At 36.1% G+C, this 10,814-nt stretch overlaps 1 protein-coding gene across 1 annotated transcript; it reads right to left on the bottom strand.

Moving 5' to 3' along the window:
• Positions 1–1,801: 1,801 nt before the first annotated feature.
• On the bottom strand, positions 1,802–10,705 carry LOC124635184 (large subunit GTPase 1 homolog). The gene is made up of 10 exons (XM_047170997.1): positions 10,479–10,705; positions 9,669–9,892; positions 9,030–9,251; positions 8,390–8,510; positions 7,275–7,823; positions 6,420–6,572; positions 5,796–5,934; positions 5,122–5,321; positions 3,884–3,972; positions 1,802–2,219 (listed from the first exon to the last, which is right to left on the bottom strand). Exons 1-10 carry the CDS (start codon positions 10,572–10,574, stop codon positions 2,096–2,098), a joined length of 1,917 nt encoding a protein of 638 aa, XP_047026953.1. The 5' UTR covers positions 10,575–10,705; the 3' UTR covers positions 1,802–2,095.
• Between the last annotated feature and the right edge of the window lie 109 nt (positions 10,706–10,814).

The following is a 10,814-nucleotide window of genomic DNA, read 5'->3' as shown; positions in this document are numbered from 1 at the left end:
AAAGAATCAATTATCTATTACAAAATGCCTCAAAACTAAAATCTCCCATAAGTGACCGTCAGCTGCTTTGATTTAAGGTTTTTGGTAAGTATATCTTGGACAATGACTGTGTTTCGGATGGCACGTTAAACTGTAGGTCCCGGCTGTCATTGAACATCCTTGGCCGTTACGTGTAGTCAGAAGCCAGTAAGTCTGACACCAGTCTAACCAAGAGGTATTGGGTTGCCCGGGTAACTGGTCAGATAGGGCAATCGCTCCTTTTAAAACGCTGGTGCACAGTTACATCCAGTTAGACTGGAAGCCAACCCCAACACAGTTGGAAAAAAGGCTCGAAATATGATGATGTGTTAAACTTTACTTGCCCACTGTACATTCCGAAATTCCTGAAAGCTGACTAATAGCTACAAGTAACCGCTTTCAAGACAATTTATCGTATTTCCTTGTCATAGGAAGGAAGCCCCCGTGAGTAAGGGAACACATATTAATGTCCCCACGATACGCTAGCCTACAGCCACGAGCTTAAATTAGCTACAGCGCAGTAAATCAAGGGATTTGGGCCAGCGTTACGCCATAAGAATACCGCACATATTTGTGAAACTGCGTGTTTATTATAACTGCTTATGTACAAAGTGTACTCATTATGAGTTAGGGTGCGTCTACACGGTGCATGTAGCTGGAGCAAGTTAACATGCGCAAGTGACAGACGCACGCGGGTGGGTATTTAGCTTTGGTACATACCCGAGTCACTAGATCCGCATGTTTTTAAAATGCATGTAACCTACTATGCATGTAAGCTACTTGCACCGTGTAGACGCACCCTAACGTTGGCAAGACGTGTAATTGCTACAGCGAATTACCCAAAAAGCTACATTGGTATTGTGCGAACGGGCGTCAATGAGTAATGGTTCTATTAATAATTTATTACTGAAGTGGCTGAAATACTGAAATCTCGACTAAAAGCTGAAGACGCTGTTGTTAAGCAGTGTTAAGGATCAAGGCAACTAGAATTTCTGGAAAGGTAAGGTCACAAGGTGGGTCTTTTTGAAAAATCTTCATAGTTTAGAGTTTGGAGCATGCCAAATGCTCTCGCTAATTTGGGTAATCGGTAGAGGCTCTATACATAGCAAGGAAGTCACAGATTTTTTTTGTTCAAAACATTATTTACGATAAAGTTCTTGGGTGTATTAAAAAAAACTGGAACTGGAATTATTTGCAATTTTACAGATTTAATTCGAAAGTTGAAGAGAAGGTGAAGGTTGTGACCTACTAGGAAATTCAGGAATTGGCAGAAATGGAGCTGCACTAATAAGAACTATTCCCTCCAAAGAAAGAAGGTAAAGAACGAACTTTCCAATAAATATACCAGAGTTTCTTTAAACAAAATTCCTCCGCAATGGATCACTACTTCGCATGGAACTGTCAATTTTGTTTAGTCTACGGCAAGGTGTGTTTGAATTTAGAATTCGGCTGTTACCTATCAAGTGCCCACGCGCAGCATTTTAAAACGAACGATCGATGTTAAATGTAAATTAGCATTTTTTCAGGTGGTATATGTGGTAAGAATTTTATGTTTGCAACTAGTTTTTTTTTTTTTCAATGAATTACCATTTTCCTGTATACCCATGTTTGCTATTGAAAATTACTTTTTACTCACCTCGCGGTTTTCTTTGACAGTTAGTTAAGGGTGTTTTAGACATATTTTAATGCCAACCCCTATACGTTTTCCTAACAAGATTATTTACTTATAATGAAATCCAACACGCAGTGCTAAACACATCAAAGGAAGAAAAAAACATTGCACTACGGAAATATAGGTATGTATTATGTATGGCATGCAAGTAGATACCTTTTTGGCAAAAACACAGGAATTTCTCTTAAAGCTGTCAAATGAAGATGGAAATATTTTTTTTTTTTTCACATTAAATGCATTTATTTCTATTTTTGTACGCAATTTTTAAGTTATACTGCAAATAATTACGTATTACCAACACTATGCAAAATTATAGGACGCTAGTGTCGGCACAGTTTACATGATAAATATACAACCATCTCTCTCACACTTATTGACATCGCATATTTTTGTCTTACTCTAATATTAATGTTCATCTAAGTGTGCGTATTTTCGCCTTAATTTTTCCCTTTTATTCTTATTCGCATGTTTCTTTTCTTGCTTCCAGGGCTTGGCAACTTGACTTTCCGCAGACTGGGCTCCAACGACGCTGCAATAGAATACACCTTATTCCTTAGCACTTAAGACTCAAAATCCAATTTTATTTATATATGATTTATGACCACATGTAGCACTATATTTTAGTGTTTCGTTTGAACAATAAATCATCATTAGGCTTTCAAAACAGTAACATTTTTAACCCACGCGTTTTCCGCGATTACGGTTTATTGTAAACTTTTGGGTATGTAATGCAAATATATAATGTAGGTATATCTGTTCAATTGAATGTATGTTAATGCAATATGGGTGAGTGCTGCCATAAATATTGTGTAGTTAATTAAGCCTGGCTAGTTCAAAGTATTGCTAGTTACACTCGTTTTATTAGCGAAAGCTCGCACTTTATTTCATTTCGAAAAGGCCTCTGTTCTTACGTATTTAGAGAGCAATTTTCGTGACCGTTAGCACAACTCGTAAAGATGCTGAAACTTTATGAATTAACACTTGGCTACCATCCAGGGTGGCCATTTCATCTTCACAAAGTTTATTTAGGTTTCCCTTAGCTCTAATTGATAATAACGCACAGATATCTTTCATCTTGGCCAACTATGACTGGGATATTTTTATATTGCACCTTTCTGATTTGGAGGTCATAATACACATTTTAATGATCTAAAAAGTTTTCGGTTGCCATAGCAACGTAACATTGAAATTCTAATACGAGGTCATAACGTATGTTTTAATGGTGTATAAAAAGTTTTCGGTTACCATGGCAACGTAACATTGAAATTCTTGGTCGATGTTTCATTTGTCTTTCGCATGGAATGTTGATCTAAGCTTATCTATCGAAAGATGAGCGTGTTAGCACATCATTATTCACAGTCAGCACAATAAACAAAACGGATATAAGTTTTGAATTCTCTGATAAACAAACTATTTCTCTAGTATATTTTATATCGAAAAGAAAATATTGAGCGAAAGATGAGTGTCGAAATTGAAACAATTTAAAATATAGTAGTAAATTCTTATAAGTATCGAATCGAAAGTTCTCGATTTATCGATATCTGGCACAGTCCGAAACTGAGTTTGTTTTATAAAACAAAACAACATGGACACATTTAAAATATCGAGCAAATTATGCACTACTCAAAACCTTTGGACATCAATAGTGGCATTATAAAAACAACCACACATAAAAAAATCGATAACAATGAATGCCATTCTAACTACTACACATTGATGCAATGCAACATTTATCGGCAATATCTCAGGCCTATTTTTCACGATCACGTCACTTACCGATTGCATGCAACATACAAATTATTACGTACATTATTGGTTCTTGGTGCAAGATGCAAGCAATCGTCAAATGACGAAAATGTAGATGAAATACACGGACATACGGAGAACAAAATGACTAGCGGAGATGTCATAAAGCAAATCTCCTAGAAAAGTAGCGCGCCAAAATGCGAGTGTTCGGGGGACGAGGAACGTACCGAGCTCCGCCCTCATACGCCTTCTATGAAACCCATTTTTTTTTTCAAATAAATTCACCAATTAATCTATCAAGGAAACCCGAATGCTTCGTTAGTTCTAGTAACTGTTAGTAGTTGTAGTTATTTGACCTACAAGAAGACGCCTACCTGCGTTATGGCATCTCCGCTAATCTTTCATTTCTCCGCGATGACATTAAACATTTATATCGTGCTTTCTTACCCAAGTACAGGTTTTCCTTTCACGTGAGCCGCAGATTTCTGCATCGCGAAAAACGCCTTGTCGATCTCGTTGGATTTGTTCAACCAGCCCTGAAAAAGGTAAAGTGGTTTTATTAATATTTAAGATTAAGAATTAATTAATAAAGCTGAAGGTTTTTTTTGTGTCAACGAGCTTTATTCAAGATCTACAACTGTCAGATTTAAAAAATCTTTCAGTGTTATTATTTAGTGAGGAAGACTACTTTAACGCCTTTGACGCATGCGAACCAGCGGATGGAAGGTACTTTAATTTATATGCATTAGTTAGAGTATTGGTCCTCGTAACGTTCTTTCAAGTAGGTAATAGCGAATAGAAACGATACTTTGCACTGCTAATGCTCTGGTCCTTAGTGGCAGAGCAAACATAAACATTGTTTGAGTAAAGTGTGAATGCCTAACAAACTGACAGAAAAATATTCAAGAAAGAAATATATACTTTACAATATATGTTGTAACCAGACTTTTATAGCAAACCAATTTTATACACCCATTTATTATAAAGATTTCAACAAACCCACATAAAATCCAAAACAATTATCCAGATTAATTGATAGAGATTCAATCAGCATCCCGCAACATCAGCCAAATGGGTTGTTTATGAAAATATCAAAGAGTTATAATAACCGTTATTTAGGTTAACTGTCGTTTGTGAGGATTAACTAGACCATTTCGTTTCCAAGTTGTTTAAAAGTATGGTTAGTTTGATCTATATATTTGAGTGTTAATCTTTGGTAGTCGTAAATGTCTGGTTATGAATAGGAGTGTAGGGTAATGAGGTTGTTGTATCTTTCCAGTGGTGAGTACGAGTTTCAATAATGGCGGGTCAAAATCTTTTATTATGTCTGTGTTACATTTATAGGGGGAAAAAATAATACATTAATCTAAGAAAAGAAAGACCAATTTGAAAAAAATCTTTCAGTGATAGATAGGATAGCACAAGTGGGCTATAAACCTTTCCAGATAAATATCCGGGAAGGTTATAGATAGATTTTGTATTCCAATACGAGAAATACTTCCCACGGGGCGCGGGCGAAACCGCTATCAGGAACTAATAAGCTTTAAAGTAAATTTTATATCCGAGAAGAAAAAAAAGAAGTATAACAACAGGCCCTTCACTGACATTAACAGCTGGGAGGGAGTTGTGCCCAGGGCAAGCACCCACATACAGCTTTTTTTTGAAGTCGGTTAAAGAATACTAACCTCGACCATCCTAGCTTCCCTAGGCGTAGGTTTCCTCTTCTCATTCCTCTTGTCTTCCAGCATATCGTCAACTGGTTGTGGGAGACAGCCGGGAGGGAGCTGTGCCCAGCGCAGACGACCACTCGCAGCTTCTTTTAGCATTATCCGGGCTGAACGGGATTGGTCTGGTTGCCCGGCTGCTGTCATGAAGCCGCGGTTGTCTGGAGAAAGCAGAAATTATATTTCAGGCATTTTTGGGCTATCTAGGCCAAAAATATAAAAATAAAAATGGTCGGTATTAAATAATATTAATATAACGCGATAAAATCCGTAAAAGTAGTTTTATTTAAATGGTAAAAAATCGTACCGAAAACGTACAACCTGAGAATGGATCAATGGGGTCATTTCATATTTTTTTGTCAGTGAAAAATACAGGGAATTACTAACATAAAAGTCCGAGTTATTAAAAAACTGTCTTTTTAGTTTTCACAAATGCTGAAGAAACTACTTATATCAACTCAATTTAAACAACTCAATGCATAATCTTGACTTTCTCCACGTATCAAGAAACACCTTTATCAATTCATCAGTGCAGAAAGTAATGTCAAAAAGTTTTTTTTTCAAGCTTTAAACTATAATAAAGTATATACAGTATGTATATGTGTAATAGAGTATATAATAAATAATATACTCACAGGCATGTGCAGTAAGTATCTGCTTGTAATCAGGTTCTTTGGAGCCGTCGTCGGGTAATAGTAAGCCATATTTCTCAGCAAACGTGTGCTTGCTCACTAGTTGACACAGACGGGCCATTGCTGCGTCGTGGGCACGCATCTATGAAAGAGAAAGGTATTAAAATAGTTGTCAAGAAATATACCTGTTTTTTTATTTCATTTTTCGGTACTTTCCCAACTCTTGTTGATAATAAATAGTAAAAAAATATTATTTTTATTCAGAATTTTAGAAGTATTTTCTTTTTGTATTACATATTAGTTATTTAACTGTTAAGTGAACCCACAAAAATATGGATTTCATTTTCCAATACATACCTACTGAATGGACATAAGTAAGTACATATGTGAAAAGTATAAACTATTGTGTAATAGTTGCTGTGGGTTGAATAATTATGTAATTAAACTTCCTAGCCTTCTTTTGCTGTGCCCTAACAGGGTCCATAATATGTACCTAGCTTTGAGCCCCTTGTAACATCATTGTAACATTATGGTATGCAAATAAATATGAATATGAATAAGATTTCTTTGTGGAAAAAAAACGAGAAAAAGATTTCTCAGTAAAAATCTACCAAAAAACACACAAACCTGATCAATTGGCAACACCGCGGTCAACAGCAAGTCAGGAGCTACGGCGTAAGCTGGCAACACCAATCCAGGACAGTCTAGCAACTCAATGTCTTCATCTAGGATCAAAGACTGGATGTGTCGTGTGTGACCAGGCATCGAACTGACACTGACCTGAAGAAAATGAGCTGATTATAATGGTGCCCATAGAAAAACCTTCTTTTTTGGGAGTTAAATAAAAATCGGAGGTTAATCACAATGACATTTGTTCTATGAGAGCCTCTGGAATATTTATTTTAGTCCAGTTTTGAGTGTGTTTTGCTATAGTGGCAACAGAAATACATGATCAGTAAAAATTTTATGTTATCTATCATAGTTCATGAGATACAGTGAAGTTAAATTAAGTTGTTAAATTAATTTTATTTATTTATTTATTAATTTAATTTCTTAGTTACGAAATCGTGGTGGCGTAGTGGGTAAAGGACCAACCTCAAGTATGAGGGCGCGGGGTCGATCCCAGGTCAGGCAAGTACCAATGCAACTTTTCTAAGTTTGTATGTACTTTCTAAGTATATCTTAGACACCATTGACTGTGTTTCGGATGGCACGTTAAACTGTAGGTCCCGGCTGTCAGTGAACATCCTTGGCAGTCGTTACGGGTAGTCAGAAGCCAGAAAGTCTGACACCAGTCTAACCAAGGGGTATCGGGTTGCCCGGGTTACTGGGTTGAGGAGGTTATCTGACCTCCTCCAGTCGCAGTCGCTTCTTGTAAAGCACTGGTACTCAGCTGAATCCGGTTAGACTGGAAGCCGACCCCAACGTGATTGGGAAAAGGCTCGGAGGATGATAGGATGAGTTACGAAATCGAGTACTAACCTTTTTAGTCTTCATTAAAACATTAACCGAACTGGACTTTCCGACATTAGGATACCCAATCATACCAACACTTAACCGCGGCGGATTCTTTAACTTATCTACATGTGTGCTCTTCAAAACTTCCAGAAGTTTCTCCCTGTCAAATATTTCATGGGAATTCTGTACTTTAATTTCATCTACTTCTGATGTACTTTCATCTTCATTTTGTACATCATTGGCCGATGAAGGATCATCAATAGGTTTACCCAGCCTTAAATTCTCCATAACCTTGTCTAAAGCCTCTTGTATCCTATCAATTTTATCCGCAGTATTGCACACAGCTTCATCCAGATCCCCCAATTGTTTTTTAAACAATTCTATGTCTTGTTCTGTACATATTAAGGCATCTTTTGCGTTGACATCGTCATCTAAATCGTGTTCGGTGTCAGAGATTGCTGAGTCTGTTTCTGAATCAATTTCTTCGTTGATAGGTGTGATATCCTCGCTGGCTTCGGATATTTTACGTGTATTCGTTTCTTTAGCTGCCGAGAAGAATATTATTGACACATTCTGGAAGCAAAAAGTTTTGTTTAGTAGACGAAATAAATGTTTAAGGCCCGGAATACACAAAAGAGATTTTGAATAACCAATAGTATTTCATTATTCAAACATCACGGCTCCACTCCTCAGTAAGAGTGTAGCTGAGTGGAGATATTCTATTGGTTATTTAAAACCTCTCTGCTTTGCTGGCATGGAGTATTTGGTGATGAAAGTAAGAAAAGTAGGTAAGAAATATGTTATTTTGGAGAGATGAAACCCAATTATTATGGGCGTGGCCTTACACATATAAATTCAGTAATTTATGGGAATCAGCCAACCAATCACAGCATTGTATACAGATACTCGTAAGTATGAGAATAGAAATAAAATGCGCCAGAAATAGATATTGGAAAACACGTTGGTTTAACCTGCTTGTAAAGAAATGAATTTATTTATACTAAACTGTTACACACGATTTCCCACACCCGGATAAAAAGTAGCCTATGTTCTTTATCAAGCTCTAAAGGAAGTAAAGTTAATTTGATAAAGGAAGAATGCTAAAAACCTGTGTGAAATTGTAAGCCCAAAAAACTTACCTCTTTATTAAAGTACTCTGCCCAACACTTCCTTTCATATTCATTAGTCAAATCTGCTTTGTTCAACAATAATATAATTTTGCAATTCTGTTCCTTAGCATATTTCTCTAAATCTGCACATCTGAAAAAATAAGATTTACTTTCATAAAATTTATCATAGAGATTTTAACTCAATCTTTTTTTCTGATATGATAGCAATTACAAAAAAAAACAACTACAAGATTATTTTGTGCCTCCAAAGAAATGTCTGGCTGCCTACAAACAAGAAAGTATTTGTTTTGCTCATATAAAAATGATGATTTTTCACAGAAACATCATAGAATAAGGATAAAGAAACATGTTGTTTACCTGTTTCAACTTACCTGTTTCTTTATAAGTGAGTGAATACGATTTTATTGAAATATTATACCTACACTGATCGGCACCTACCCGTACAGGTTTGTCTGTACCAGAAACCTATTTCTTTATGTAAGCACCCTAAGCATGGAAATTTTACTAGCCTTAAGCAAAACCATTTTTTGTAAATAGGAATAAGCTCTGTTTGATTCTTTAACAGACTTCCCAACAGAGGTTCTCTATTCAATTGCATATATTATTTTTATGTACACATTTTTGACTTGACATGCAACTAAAACAATACCTGAACAACAAAGGATTCCTCGCATCCAACAGTAGCAGAACAACATCAGATTTCTCCAAGGTCCTCCACAGCTGCTTCCAAAGCTCCAAGTTTCTCTCATACGGTGTAACGGCTGCGCCAAGCTTGGCTTGTAGCTCATTCAAGTGCCGCCTCCATTCTAAGAACGCTTCACGTTCACGCGTCATTTGATCTTCGGCTGATATGCCTGGGTGCCATGCTGGTCTGGAATTAATATTGAAAAGTATTTATATACCTATGCTTCTTGAATCAGCTGCTGTATAGGCTTTCGTCATGTTGGAGTTGGTTTCCAGTCTAACCAGATGCAACTACCCTACCAGCAATTACCCTATATTCTGAATGAATTTAAAACAAAAGGATGTTGTTTTACTCTCTATCCATTGTAGTTATTCTAGTTTCATGGTGAACTACTGAAGACAAAAATACTTTATTCTAAAGATGCAGAGTTTGATTATTACATAAAGAGGCTAGCTTTTGGTAGATGTAGAGTGTAGCTGTCCATTGCCCAGTGGTTTTACCGGGTCCCATGGGAACTACTTCCTGTACCCAGATGAAATATAAGAGATAAAGAAGCATCCAAACAGTGAAAGAATTTTTCAAATTGATGTATGGAAAACCCACCTCCTTGGTACTGTGAGAGGCTCATCAAAGTTCGGTTGTGAAGTTACAACCTCAACTTCACTTGGTATGGACGATACATATTTTAAGTTAAGTTTCTCTGCCGTAAACTCTCTCTGAGCCAACTCAGCGGTGGAGAGGAACTCTTGGAGAGATGACTCCGCTGTGACGGACTGGAGGTTTAGGCGACCCCAGTCATAACCATCATTGACCTCTGTTGTGTGTAACTGAAATAAATATGAGATATAGGACTATATTTTGACTGCACAGGTAATGGAGTAAAATCAAAATTAACTTATCCAAAATTGTTGCTCTTACTACATAATATGTTGCTTTTTTTTATCCAATTAAGACAAGGCTTGAATTTATTTGTGGACCTTATTGAATATGTTCAGAAAAGATTCATAGGAAAACAGACTATTGAGAAATTTCTTTTTGTGAAATTACTTACAAATCCAGGAGTGAGGCATACATTTCATTTTGAATATCTGTACATATGAATATGGAACCTCCAAAACTTTAGCATGGGGGTAGTTTGAATTATTAACTAAAGTAGGGTTGAAATTATGTGTTATAACTTATCTAAGATACTACACCACATTATGAAACAATGTAAACATTACTTGCTTTAATTGCAGATATTAAGCAATTCTATTGCAGGTTAACAACATTATTTTTGGTAAGAAAACTATGAACAAGTACTGGTATAGGACTATTCGAGAATATAAACAAGCTACTAGTTATTTTTTATGATATTAGCAACATGATAAATTATGAAAATGAATCACAAATAGTTGAAAACACAATATTTACCATGGTATTATCTTCGACATGTTTTCGGTGACGATTCTTTGCAAATCTGTCCTTAATTAGAGCCCGGCCCAAGGATTCTTTATTTTTCTTCCCCATGTTGTTAAATATTCATATAAAAATTTAATTAAACCAAGATAACGCTTCAAAATTTGAAAATAATTTCAATTAAAAACGTGCCGCACTCCTTAAATCCAATTTGATTGTCACAGTGACATGTTTAATGTCAAACCAAAAACACATGTGCGCCGATTTGCGCAGTAAGTGATCCATTATATGCAAACTTTAACTTTTTCAGGTGAAAAAGCATAATGGTAATTTCTCATTAAATTCAGAACA

The sequence above is a fragment of the Helicoverpa zea genome, chromosome 12 (genome assembly GCF_022581195.2).
Source record: "Helicoverpa zea isolate HzStark_Cry1AcR chromosome 12, ilHelZeax1.1, whole genome shotgun sequence".
NCBI classification, from domain to species: Eukaryota; Metazoa; Arthropoda; class Insecta; order Lepidoptera; family Noctuidae; genus Helicoverpa; species Helicoverpa zea.
This window is presented reverse-complemented; position numbering and strand designations above follow the sequence as displayed.

Coding starts and splice junctions, on each gene's coding strand:
- LOC124635184 (XM_047170997.1), bottom strand. CDS start 10,574: ATGGGGAAGAAAAATAAAGAATCCTTGGGCCGGGCTCTAATTAAGGAC. Junction 6,573..7,274: donor TTTTAATGAAGACTAAAAAG/GTTAGTACTCGA, acceptor CATTTTCTTCAG/GTCAGTGTCAGTTCGATGCC. Junction 2,220..3,883: donor AAAGGAAAACCTGTACTTGG/GTAAGAAAGCAC, acceptor ATTCTATTGCAG/CGTCGTTGGAGCCCAGTCTG.